The sequence below is a fragment of the Xenopus laevis genome, chromosome 9_10S (assembly GCF_017654675.1).
Source record: "Xenopus laevis strain J_2021 chromosome 9_10S, Xenopus_laevis_v10.1, whole genome shotgun sequence".
In the NCBI taxonomy this organism is placed as follows: Eukaryota; Metazoa; Chordata; class Amphibia; order Anura; family Pipidae; genus Xenopus; species Xenopus laevis.
The window spans coordinates 69678300-69692585 of NC_054388.1; the positions used below are offsets into that span (position 1 = coordinate 69678300).

Consider the following 14286-nt stretch of genomic DNA (forward strand, 5'->3'; position numbering starts at 1 on the left):
AGTGCACCATCCACTGACTGAGCAGGTGCCTCATCCCTGTTTGGACAGGCCAACTTCAATCCCAGGCAGTCAGATGATAGCTTGTCAAACTGCGGAGACTTACTGTACATTCCCAGATGGTCCAGTAACATGGTTGAAATGAGCCAACTTTCCTGACTATTGGATATGTATAGCCAGCTTAATACAACAGTTTGTATTACAGAAGATTGCATGGATAGCAGTAAAACTTCATCTGTATTAAACATTTGATTTATCTGCAGTAAGCAATGAACACATTTTTTCAAAAGAAAAGAAACAAAATAACCAACATTACAAAAGAAAGTATAAAATTCACTATTTTTTAATTGTATTTTGGATATTCATTTATAGCTTTAGTGGAATGCAGCTTTCCTTGAGAGGATAAATAATAATATTGTAATCAAAACACTGAATGTTGGGGTTATAATCTGACTACTGTATGTGTCTGTACTATATCACTCATTTTTAAGTTGTTACGATTTTAATGTATGTATGTAAATGCAAAAGCCCCTTTATAGATTTGTATATGTATAGATCATTATGAGGCAGGATTGTCGGTTTCCATAAAGTTCAAGACCTACTATTATTTATACAGTAACATATAATAAAAAAGGTGCTCATTTGGGATCAGTAAAATGAATCGTGGGGAGCTCAGTATCAAGCTCTAAGTACCAGTGCAGAGTATGCCACATTCTATGCCAGTGGATTATCTACTTGGAATTTCACTTGGATTTAAGCACTTTGGGGTCTCTAGGAAATAATACAATTACAGTATATTTACTCTACTGTCAAAAAAATGAAAGGGGTAGTTGACTTTTAGTATGTAATAGAATGGCTAATTCTAAACAGCTTTTCAATTTGCCTTAATTTTTTCTTGTTATAGTTTTTGAAATATGTGCCATCTTCTTTTGACTCTTTCCAGCTTTCAAATGGGGGTCACTGACTCAATCTTAAAACAAGTGCTTTGTAAAACTACAAATTAATTATTTTTGCTTCTTTTTATTGCTCATATTTCTATTCAGGTCCTCTCCTATTCCATTCTCTTATTCAATTCAGTGCATGATTGCTAAGGTAATTTGGACCGTAGCAACCAGATTGCTAAAATTGCAAACTGGAGAGCTGCTGAATAAGTTAAATAACTTGAAAACCACAAATAAAAACCAAGTGCACCCTGTATCAGAATATCACTCTCCAGATCATACTAAAGGTTCATTTAAGGATGACCAACCCCTTTAAGTGTCACTTTTCATGAATAAAAACAACATAAAAAAGCAACCTAATAAAACTTTGTCTAGACAAAAAAAAAGTTTCCCAAAAAAACAACTGAATTTTCTAAACTATAGCAAACTATTCAAAAATGCTATAGTTCAGCCTATGATTAAGTGCCCCCTAGTGGCATGAAATGCTTATCACTTTCTTTTTTGCACCTAAGGATCTAGATAAGCTACTTTTCTTTTACGTATCATCTCTACCATGGTCTGGCTTTTACTAGCCTGTTTACTGAAGTCTAAATTCTTACTCCTTGAGCTAAAGGTCTGAAGCATGTGCTCCTAGATGAACCAATATTTATGGTACTTCTACCTTCTTTCATTCAGCTGGGTTATAATTCTCCAAGCCTGACCTTGCACAGGGGTGGGCCAGTGCAGATTTTTAAGAGAAGCGCCAGGGGCAAGAGAAAGACATAACAAACTGCAATAACAACAGGCTTTACTTGTCCTTTAACATTACATACAAGGCACTGTTTTATTACAGAGTAAAGGTAAATCAGTCAAATAAGGTACAGGTATGTGATCCGTCCGGAAACCTGTTATCCAGAAATCTCCAAATTATGGAAAGGCCGTCTCCCATAGACTCAGTTATAATTAAATGATCCAAATGTTTTTAAAACAATTTCTTTTTTTCTGTAATGAAACAGTAGCTTGCACTTGATCCAAACTAAGATATAATTAATCTTTATTGAAGGCAAAACCAGCCTATTGGGTTTATTTATTGTTTAAATGATTTTCTAGTAGACTTAGGGGTATATTTATCAAAGAGTGAAGTTAATAGTGAAGTTTCGCCACTAGAGTGAAATTCCGCCACTCTCCATTCATTTCTATGGGATTTATATAGGCGTATTTATCAAAGGGTGAACTTTCACTTCACCCATTGATAAATACGCCTTTCAAAATCCCATAGAAATGAATTGAGAGCTGCGGAATTTCACTCTAGTGGCGGAACTTCACTCTTTGATAAATTTACCCCTTAAGGTATGAAGATCCAAATTACGGAAAGATCAGTTATCAGGAAAACCCCAGGTCCCGAGCGTTCTGGATAACAGATACCATACCTGTATCTGCAAAATAGACCTGCTCCTCATTTTTTACAAACCATTAGCAGCAACATTATCAAGAGACCCTCATTTGCTGAAGCAAGCATCTTAATGAAGTATGGCCATATTTATTAACAAGATTTAATATAACTATGCAAGTGTATTGTAGCCAGAAGCAGGCTATGCTTCCATGTGGTTTGTAGCACCCCCACACCAGCCCCCTTCAACAAAGGTGGTCTCATGCTTTTAAAAATGGGAGTTGGTTTGAGCAATCTCTCTCTCTCTCTTAGTGGCGGGGGACGATCTAGCCCGCTTAGGGACCACCATATGGGGTTTACCTTGACGTGGTATAGTGGCTTACCAATTTTATGATCATAACTTTGTAACTAAAAACACCTGTTTTTGTAAACACATGCACTTGCATATATACTGAATTACTTGTGAGACAGGGGACAAGGGAATGTGCATAGATTAATTGGACAAATCAGTTGCACTTCAATTGTATTTAAACACATTTTTACTTAGCCTTGGAGTGCTCCCACAACCCCCCCTTGTGTTTTTTTTAACTATGCAAGTGGGCTGAAGAGATTTTTCGTTTCAAAGTTAATTTTATTGAAAATGTATTAAGGAGTGATTTTATTCTGTTCTATATTTTTTTTTTTTTTTTTTAGATATTTAGGTAATCTAACATTAACATACAGTAGACTATTCTTATTAAATGTGTTTGGTTTTAACAAGAGCTTCTGGATATTTTATAGATTTGTCATGAAATTTGTGATCTAAGATTTCAGAAAGTGCTAAAAAGGGATAATTTAGGCCATGCCTGTGATCTGCCCAAGATGAGTGGATCTGTGCACAATTTGGGCACCCACATTCTTGGCAAAAGTTTTGTCTAACCAAGGCCAATGAACAGATCATATTGTGAACTTACAGAGACCTGTACTGGTCATCACCCAGTGAGTTTTCTCAACTGCCAGAATTAGATCAGGCAGACTGTCAGGAGGGCCCCATACATGGGCCAGACAACATGCCATCAATTTGGCCGTCCCCAGACCAAGTTCCAAGTATTGGCCCAGGTATGGTGTCCTCGGTCAATGTGCAGCCACCTTAACATTATACACCTAAAAACATCTTTGCTAATAATTAACACAATTAGGGTCAGGACACACAGGCAGATTCAGGGAGATTAGTTGCCCTTCGACAAATCTCCTCCTCTTCTTCGGGGCGACTAATCTCTCCGAACTGCCTCCCCTGCCTTCCCGCTGGCTAAAATGTAAATCCCCGGCAGGATGGCGCAAATCGTTTTCCAAAATCGCCCGAAGTTGTCTGACGAGGAAACTTAAAGCGACTTCGGAAAACGATTCACATTTTTAGCCGGCGGGAAGGCAGTTTGGGGAGATTAATTTGGGGAAACAATAGTATTTTTGCACATTTTTTACATGTATCCCTGTATCTTTTATAACTTCCTAAGTTGGTTTTGTGATGTTACGGTAAAGACTAATACTTAAAACTATGCAGAAAGTGTACAAGAGAGTACAAACCCTTTATTGACAAACGATTGGCAGAAATAATAATTTGGTTGTCAAGAAGTTTCTCATACACTTCCCTGAAGCCCACCAATGACCAGAGATCACAAGACAAAATGTGAAAAAAAAAACTCATGACAATTCAGCTGACTGGGATCATTCCTAATTCTTATCGATATTTACCCTTTAAGCCTTATGTCAAAACATGGAGATAAGTAGCTGCTACTTGTAGATGAATAGATGAGGGGCTTACTGATTGTATAATAGATAGGGTTGCCATCTGGCTGGTATTTTACAGGCCTGACCGGTAAAAATGATAGTTGATCCCAATGTTATTAATATGGAAAAAAGATAAATATATAGGAAAGCTGGTATTTATTTTACCAGAAAAGGTGGCAACCCTAATAATAGACTACCTGCTCCAAAGAAAACAAAGAAAGCCATTTCTAGCCCGGTGTAAGTATCAGATAATAATCTTACAGCATAGCATAAGACATTTGCTGATAAATACTTTGTTGACATGTAGGGCTTCAAACAAGAGGGAACCATTTACTATAGCTCATCATGTTTGTACACATTATATTCTTTTGCAGATATGAAGCCATCCCGAACATGGTCATTCTTCTAGAATATATCAATTAAGCCATGGGCAGATGGGTCTCTTTGTTTTCCCCATCTCTCTTAAATTCTTCTGTTAAATAATGGCTAATCTGTATTGTAAAATAAATGGAATTTTTAATTTCTCAAGGACTTGCATGCAATAGTGTATTGTTTGAAGAATCTGATTATTAAGCCTAAATAGATAATATTAATGGAATCCAATGAATACCGTTCAAGTGCACACACTGACACTACATGGAATTACTGCCAGCCTGGATGGTGGTGGTACATCCTGGGTTAATTTGTAGATTGTGGTAACAAGAACTACCAAATAGATTATATTATTATTCTTTATTTATTAAGTGCCAACATATTCTGCAATTTAAGGTCCCTATGATATACACTCATACTATAGATAATTTGAACAGGAGCCTGTTAACCTGCCTGTTTGATTTTGGAGTGGGAAAGAAAATCTATGCAAGCACAGGGTGAACATACAAACTGGTTGCAATTAGTACCCTGGAATCGAAGATGGGACCCCAGCCTTGCAAGGCAGTAGTGCCAGCTACTTTGCTGTCCTACTTTTGCATCTATATTGCTGCTTCAGACTCTAGAAATTCTAGTATTCATATAGTATTCATATAGTAAATGAGCCTGAGCTTAGTAGTATTTATGACTTAAAGGGAGAAGGAAACCTAGTCGGCGCAAACCCCCCCTCCTCCCCCCTGGCCTACCCGTCCCGCTGGGCAAATGCCCCTAACTTTTTACTTACCCTTCTGCGCAGGTCCAGTCCATGGAGTTCACAGACGACTTCTTCCACGCGATCTTCTTCCTGCTTTGAACGGCGCATGCGCAGTAGGATCATTTCGCCGGTACGATCTACTGCGCATGCGCGTGACTTTTGGCGCATGCGCAGTAGATCCGTACCGGCGAAATGATCCTACTGCGCATGCGCCAAAACGCCGTTCACAGCAGGAAGAAGATCACGTGGAAGAAGATGTCGTCTGTGAACTCCCTGGACTGGACCTGCGCAGAAGGGTAAGTAACAAGTTAGGGGCATTTGCCCAGCGGGACGGGTAAGCCAGGGGGGAGGAGGGAGGGCAAACGGGTGGGGTCGTGGTGGGTTTGCGCCAACTAGGTTTCCTTCCCCTTTAAGCCAAGCCAGCCTGGGATTCAGAAAAGGCCCTGGCATTGAAATTCAGAATTACCTCCTCTTTCGACAGTTGCTTGTCATTGTTCAGGGAAGAACAGAGTTTAGATTTGAAGAAATAGTTACTGCACACTTATTTGAACTTTATAAACAAATTGGTATCCCTAGAAGTCACTTTCTAGTTGTCTGCTGAATATCAACTCCCTGAATATTTAAAGACCACAATCAGCACATTTCTGTTTTAGAGAACATCTCTTTACCAAACAGCTTAGACTGATGAAATGAGAAGTTTTAGGGGTCATTCACATGCAGGCACCATTGAGCTCAAGCAAATTTCTCCACAGACATTGCATGCTAAACACATTCATTAAAGGAACTTATACTACTTATGTATAGTTGCACTCGATGCTGCTCAGTTTTTTCTCCAGACCAGGCAGTATCTCCAGGGTTCCCTCAGCACCGCATATGTGCACCTTAACAATAGGGAGCACACGTCACTCTTGCACTAAACACTGGAAATTATGTCACTCTACGCCAATTTTACCCAGATCCACTCCCCTCCCCCCGCCCTCTGGCATCTGAAGCTCCCTGTACACTCTCAGGTAGAAGCTGGGGAGGAGATATTTATATATAACAGCGGAAGCAGATCCCACAGTCTGGGCCCCCTCTTCCATACAGCAGTGCTATCCAACTTCTGTGGTACAGAGGGACGGAATTTTTCTGGCCTACATCGCCTACACTTGTTTTTAAACCACACCCACTTTAAACCACACCCATGTTACAAGACCATGTGGACCATGGTGGTAGCACACCAAAAAACCAAATCGTTGGTGCTCACGGCAGGGTTATCGCTTATTAGTCATATGTGAAAAAAGTTGTCATATAAAGACAAAACTTTAAATCCATATGCCTCCTCCTCCCCAGTGGATAACATAGCACCAATCCCAGCACATGATTAAACACGTTAGTGGCCTCTAACAATAATTTTCAAATGCTAACAAACCCCCAGAGCAAATACCAGCCTTATGTTCCACAGGTAGAGTATGGCACACACAGGGAGCATAGGGAAGGTAGAGTATGGCACACACAGGGAGCAAAGGGCAGGCAGAGTATGGCACACACAGGGAACATAGGGAAGGCAGAGTATGGCACACAAAGGGAGCATACGGCAGGCAGAGTATGCACACACAGGGAGCATACGGAATGCAGAACAGAGCAGGAGACAGGGAAACCTATCAGGACCACTCTTATATGTACTACATATAGTGACACAGTGCTGGTGCCCCTTCAGCAATAGCATGTATAAAGTGTGAACAGGTGAACAATGTGGGCAGTTTCAGTCTGGGACTGAGGTGTGAACAGTACAGTCTTTAGTGGTGTGAACAATAAAGGTGTTACAAGTGTGAACAATGCAGAGGGGATTACATGTGTAAACAATACAGGGGATTACAGTCTGAATTTGATGTTTAAACAATGCAGGGGCCAGTTAATCTCTGTACTGATACACATGGTAAGCATACACAGTAGACAGACTTTCATGTGGGGGGGGGGGCACATGTGGCCCGTGGGCTGCCAGTTGGACAGCAATGATCAACAGTATGGCACTGGTCAAATTATAATAAATTGTCTGTTTCATCTTCACTTACTGTACTTGATCCTCTTACCCCAATTACACTGCCTGAACAGTGAATATGTAAATTTGACTACTTTAATCTCTCCCACACCACTAAATTCTACTATGTGGAACCTAATTACATGTGAAGTTCCTTGGAAGCCGGAGTAACCATCTGAAACACAGGGTCAAGGAAAACATACAAACTCCCTACAGACAGTGCTGGGTGGAACTGCATTCAAGACCCCAGAGCCGCACAGTTGCAGAGTCAACCACTGTTTTATAATGCAGCCCTACATGGCCTCAATAATATAACAATTAACAAAGGCACACATGTATACAGTATGTTACATAGAGAGATAGAAAGACATATTATTTCACATGCAACACTAGCCAGCCATGTTTCACAGCATGCAGAGAGGATTCTGTGACAGAAGGTTAAAATGAACTACTGCAGAGAGAAAAAACAGACCTGATTCAAGCATATTATAATTTTATATATTATGGGATATTTTGAAGCAATGAATGGACTGAGCCTTTTACTCCCACACTTCTTCTTGTTTCATATTATTTCCTGCATTATTTCCTTTGCATTGATCAGTGGGCCCACGCGGGAGCAGATCTGGGCAATCATTTAGCTCAGGCTAACTTTAGCCATGAAAATGCAGATTAGACCACACTTACAGTACTTTTTGTGCCCAAATTTTATAATTGGGTGCACGTCTAGTAGCCTATTCACAATGGCTGCTCCAAGGTATACAAATTTCATCCAGTAGACAGCACTCCCTTTTCAATAAAATCGTCTTTATTCTTTTTTGGACAGCAACATCATGCAACGTTTCGAGTGGCACTCCACTTTTTGTCAAGCAAACTTTAGCCATACCTTCCTATCAGTAGTTTTATTGGTATATAAAAGCATGATGCAAAAAAAATGGTCCTTGTGGAAATGTTGGCTCAAACTTGACAGAACAGTTAAAGGAAGCCGCTTCCATATATTGTTGAACTACAAGGTTTAGCACTAACCTTAGCACTAACTAACATCTGGCATGCTGCAAGTTGCCCAGTTAACCACTGCATGTAGAAGCCAATATGACGGTTTGAAAAAAAATGACCGCCATGTAAATACGCCAATTGTTTTCAAGATTAGGCAATGGCACACTAGGTTAGCGTATTTACGCAGCGCTTGGCTTTTTTAAAAATGCGCCATGTTACCACGCCGTAAAACCACATGTGTTCATGCCAATATTCTGTGGGGTATGGTAGAAAACTATGCAAGCTCTCAAACAATATATAGGGTCTGTACATTCCTTACTCTTGTACAGAATCAAACTCAGGGCTGCAAACACAGATCTGCCCATATACTTTATAGTTACCTACAGTATTTGTTTATAATTTATTATAATATATTTTATATTACATATAGTCCTAATTAAAATTCTATATAGCGTTATATTACTTACCTGCAATATAATTTGGTCATATTATGGCTCGGTAAGCATCATAATGTGTATTGACAAGGTCTCCTTTCTTGCTCTTTTTACTGCATTCACTGGGTAGGTGCAGTACTTTGATTTTAACTTGTTCCTCCTCATTTTCTGTCTTTTGTTCTTCACTGAAAACAGTAAGGCGGATAAAGCAAATGAATGTTAGGAAGAAATGCATATCGCCCACTTTGTTTTCCCTAGCCAGGGCCAGGGGTTTAAAAATAAGTTTCTTGCCCACACTGCCCACCCCTGGATTGTGCCCCCACCTGTTGCACCTTAGGCAGCAAGCACCCTTTCACAAGTATAGTATTGGAATTAATTCCATAATTCCCTAAAACAAGTTTCCCAGTTGTGTGTCTTCTAAACTGCTTCATAGAAATAGTTGGAGCTTCATAATAAAGGCATCATAACAAACCAAGATGCTCAACAGAAACTGGAGTAAGGATTCATTCATTTCATATATGCTTAGAATATATGAATTTTTCCATGAACTTTCCACAAACATTTCTTGTCAGAAAGATTGTTCTTTATACAGGTATGGCCAGCATAAGTCTATTGTGTCACCAAAAGTGCGCCAAACTCCTACTGTATCCCCACAATGTATGATCAGAGCACAGTATGTTCACAAGCTTATATTCATCAGTCATATATTTTTGGGACATTAAAGGGATTCGGTCATGATTTTTATGGTGTCGTTTTATTTTAAAATTACACTGTGTACATTACAAATAATTCACTGTACCATATAAATTTTATTCCTGAACCAACAAATATAATTTGTTTTAGCCGTAATATTGGCATTTCGGCAGCCATCTCAGGTCATTTTGCTTGATCCTGTGCTTTCAGAAGGAGCCAGCACTTGACAGTAGAACTATTTTCAAATTAGCTATAGTTTCTTCTGCTCAATGTAACTGGAGGAGTCACAGTGGGACTTAGGGTATTACTACTGAGTGCTATTCTCATATCTACCAGGGAGCTGTTATCTTATGTCAGGGAGCTATCTTGTTACATTAATACATTAATACTTGCTACTGTCAATGTAATGCACCTAATTACAACCTAACCCATTTTAAAGAATTAATGGAACCAGTTGTTTTAAGGGCATTGAAAGTGAAATTCACTGAGGCTGCCAGTTGTCAGACTCTCCCCACTTAAGTGCCCTGAGCACATTGCTGCTAACCTGACTCTCACTTAAACCTAACCAGTTAAACTACATAAAACAAAAACAATTGGAAAACCTAAAACAACTTGTATTATTTCAGAATAAAAGTCATACTTATGACCCTGACATTCAAAGCAGTTCATAATTCTGCCCCACCCTCTGCTCTGAACTCATCTCTAGATACTCACCCAACCATTACACTCTATTGATCTGCTCCTCAACTCTTCTCTCATTACCTCCTCACATGCATTTGTCAGTGTGCTGCGGTCTGTTGGATATTGTATATGATTGATACCCATGGCAGAGTGGGAAATTGACTGCTAAGCACCTGGTCCTCAAGGGAAAAGAGACGGAGGTGAGCGCTACATTCTTGTGTGGAAGTGGTGTGTATACTGGCATTATTGTAAAAATTGATGTAGATGTAGTGTAAAAATTGATGCAGAGAAAGTGAAGTCACAAAATGCCTCATTTTGAAGTACCCCCATTGTTCTTGGCCTGGTGTTCATGGCCCCAACTATCTATATACCCTGATTGATGCTTATTTGTGACCTAGTTATTCCAGTCAATAACCTTGTCATGAAGTAAAGGGTCCCTAACCGAATGCCCGATACAAAGCGTGGCTTTCATTTTAATTTCAAAGTTCCACGGTCGAAAAGGAAATATTTCTCTGGCAACAGTTTTTTTTTATATTCCAAGCCTGAGAGCTGCAGAACGAAACATTTAAATAACTCAATAAAAAATGAAGTCCAACTGCAATTTGTCTTAGAATTCTGCTGTCTATGTCATTCTTTCTTTCATTTGAAAGCAAACAATCCCTTTCTGCCCAGCAGACTTGCCAGGGATTTATTGCCCACTTAGTGCTCGTAGCCAAATAACCACATGCCATTAGGTAATAATGATCCAGTTCTGTTTTTTTTGCACCCAAACTTCTTTATTTTTTATATAAGATCTCATAGCGCCGGTGGGGTGATTATGAGCCTAATGAGATGTGGTTAGTTCGAAACTCATCTCTGGCTGCCATGCATTCCTTCCTGCTGCAGTTTGACAGACAATCTCCGTACATACACATTAATAAACAGCCGCTGAGGCATTAATCCTTGTGACTAGCAGCAGCCAGTGACGGAGACAAATGACCTCCATGTTGTCCCGGAAGTGAATGCGACGCCATCAGGTCAGACAGGGAACAACCTACAGGAGACAGGGGGAGGCGGTGCATTCTCAGCTCTGCTGGATGGGGAAGGGAGAGTGGTGTCCAGGCGCTGCTGCAAAGCAGGAACGTGTCATCTCTATGGTAGAGACATGAGCGTCCCAACCTCTCACCTGCCTGGCAGCGCGGTGTAGTACAGCACCAGCCAGGGATGCAAGTCCTCCTGACAAGGGGGCGGATCTGAGCTATGGAAGGGGTTCTGTACAAATGGACCAACTACATCACAGGTACTTACAGCAGCCCTTCAGGGACGGGAGCCCAACACCACGAGGCAAAGGGAGCTGACTAGGGGTGGTAGTGTGGGTAGATTAAATGCTTACAGAACATATTATATTTTGCAGTTGTTTGATGTTGCCAGTATATACACCAGGGATGTCCACTGTGCTGCCCTCCAGCTGTTGTGTAGTTCAATAACTGCTGAAGGTACTGGAACTTGGGCATCCCTGCTTTATGGCAATGTCTCTCCAGATTGGGGGCCTTATACTTTATGCATTGCTAGGCCCTGCCCCTATATCTTTAACTTAAAGGGATACTGTCATGGAAAACCATGTTTTTTTCCAAAACACATCAGTTAATAGTGCTGCTCCAGCAGAATTCTGCACTGAAATCCTTTTCTCAAAAGAGCAAACCGATTTTTTTTATATTCGATTTTGAAATCTGACATGGGACTAGACATTTTGTCAGTTCCCCAGCTGCCCCTGGTCATGTGACCTATGCCTGCACTTTAGAATGAAATTACTTTCTGGCAGGATATTTCTCCTACTTAATGTAACTGAATCAGTCTCAGTGGGACTTGGCTTTTACTATTGAGTGCTGTTCTTAGATCTTCCAGGGAGCTGTTCTCTTGTGTTAGGGAGCTGCTATTCTGCTGATGCGTTTTGAAAAAAAACATGTTTTCCCATGACAGTATCCCTTTCAAGTTATTGGTAAATACCTCTTCCAGCATCCTCTATTAACTGGTTCAACATCATGTTAATATTAGTGATGTCACACCTGAATTCTAACAGTCGGGGGCTGCTGAACTGAAACTTTCAGAATCACTTGCCTGGTTCATTGGGTGTTGCTGTATAACATTACCTCAAGGGCCACAGGATAGAAATGACCTGTTCTATATGGGACCCAGTGGTTGTTGGCCATCTGATCAGCAGCACCATATCATGTCTGACACATGTCTGATTTTTCTGTCTGTGCCGTTTTGCCATGTGTCAGACCTCCATTTATATACTGTATACAGTATATAGTGCACACTTAAATCCGATTTACACTGCAGACAGTTGCTCTAGCTGAAATCAAAAGTAGTCACTGGTGTGAAAGAGCCCATAGAAATACTGTAACTTCAAAATCAGACCATGATGGCCATTCAGGTACATATGATTTCATTGGGGCTGATTTGTGGATCGTATTTGGTCAGTTGACCAACATGAAGTTGCTGGATACTGTATTCTGTTGCAGCCTGTTCAGCCGCGTGGTTTACCATTTTGTATTGGATTACATTGGTTCCTCTTCACATCTGTCTTTAGGGAACACAGGTGCTTGTTCTTTGGAAGCCTTTATCAGATCTAAAAATAGGTTTGCAACCTTTGCCAGCAGCTAATCCCGAATAAAGGGGGCAGGGCAGATAACAATGGGGGTGGGGCAGTGATGTTGAGGTGGGCATGATGACATCAGAGACAGGCACAATGATGTCGGTGGAGTTATGACGTCAGAGTGGGGTAATTGCACCACTTTCACGCAACTGACTAATATATGTCTAGTTTTCTTAGTGTTTTAAATTGGACAGTACGTTTTAAACAGGCAGCTTTTTGAAAATCGGAGATTTCCAATTCTAAACCACATGGGTGCAACCCTATCTCTGTCTATATTTTGCTTGATGAGTAAGCTCAGTCCTTTAATTACTGGAATCTATAATACAGAAATCAGTTATCCAGAAAGCTCTGAAATACAGCAATGCTAATTTATAAAACAATTTCTTATTTTTAATTGATTTGCTTTTTTTTTTTTTTGTTTCTGTAATAATAAGATATTAACTACACTTAATAATAACTAAGCCATGCCGAGTATCTTAGTATTTAAATGTTTTTTCATTTATTGGGCACATTATTATTCGGGTTTCACAAGGCTGAAAACCAAACAGAAAGTTGAGACCCAAACAGGCCTTAGAAAAACCAAACTTTTGGGGTCAAAACCGAACAGATGGCAACCCTTGTTATAGATAAGGCTCCATAGTCTCTGTAACTTCAAGTCTCAGTATTCCATGGCTTGGGCAGGGAGTAAAGCAATGGTAGGCAAGCCTTGTCAGGAGTACTACATACATGACTGCTAAATAAATAAGTGTTGGGGACAGTTAAGGTCTTAGGTTGAAGACACATGGAGTTACTAATAGCAGCTACTTGTGACTACAAAATGGCAAATACTCTGCCCTAGACAATAATGAGAATTCACACTATTTTGTAGCTTGGGAAAAAATGATGGACACATACTAAAGTCTCTCTCTATTACTACACCCTATTGACCTTCCAAAAAGCTTTGCCAGCAGAAGGACTGGGGGTCCATGACCCTGAAATCCATCCATTCCAATCCTGTGCCATCCAAACAGTAGTGAACACATAGAAATGAGGCATGTGTCTATTCAGTACTTATCAAGGCATACGTGTAAGTATCATAGTGGATTGCCTTTTAAATACCTGAAGTATTAAGTGTTCTGTAGGCAAGGGTGACACCTGTAGCTTGTGCCAAACTGTAGGCTAAAATTAACATTTAATAACTTAAAACACACAAACTATAAATGCCCCTGCCCCTGTCTTCCTTGTGGGCTGCCAGCTCATTACTGCAAATTCCAAATAATGAGGTGTACTGCCCCTGACCTGTCCTTTATTTATGTAACACCATTAGCCTATAAAATATCCAGATGCTTTATTATAGCTCTAAACCATTTCCAGCTGAGCAGGTTCACATCTACTGATTAGTCCTTCTATTGTGGTCTATGAAGAATACATGTAACATCAAATTTTTTTTTAAAAAAAAAAATTCATAGTAGTACACTAATGAAAAAAAAAACACCAAGACAAATGAAACTTTAAAATCGCAAAGCCTTTATTAAGAAATAACTTACCGAAACTCAGCTTCCGCTACTCTTCAGAAAAGGCAACAGGGTGACGATCCAGCGTGCAGCGCTCGATTTCTCCTCCCTGGCTATCTCCTATAAGGAAGGCAGGG

At 40.0% G+C, this 14286-nt stretch overlaps 1 protein-coding gene and 1 long non-coding RNA gene across 2 annotated transcripts in view; one reads left to right on the forward strand and one right to left on the reverse strand.

Moving 5' to 3' along the window:
- Nucleotides 1-11009, reverse strand: LOC121398816. The gene is made up of 3 exons (XR_005964523.1): nt 10929-11009; nt 8678-8829; nt 1-254 (listed from the first exon to the last, which is right to left on the reverse strand). It is a non-coding gene; the product is annotated as an uncharacterized LOC121398816 (long non-coding RNA).
- The window catches only part of plekha3.S (pleckstrin homology domain containing A3 S homeolog), a 17509-nt gene continuing 14066 nt past the window's right edge, over nt 10844-14286 (forward strand). The window contains exon 1 of the mRNA XM_018238896.2: nt 10844-11297. Coding sequence (XP_018094385.1) covers nt 11258-11297 — 40 coding nt within the window. The 5' untranslated portion in view covers nt 10844-11257. The remainder of the gene's footprint in view (nt 11298-14286) is intronic.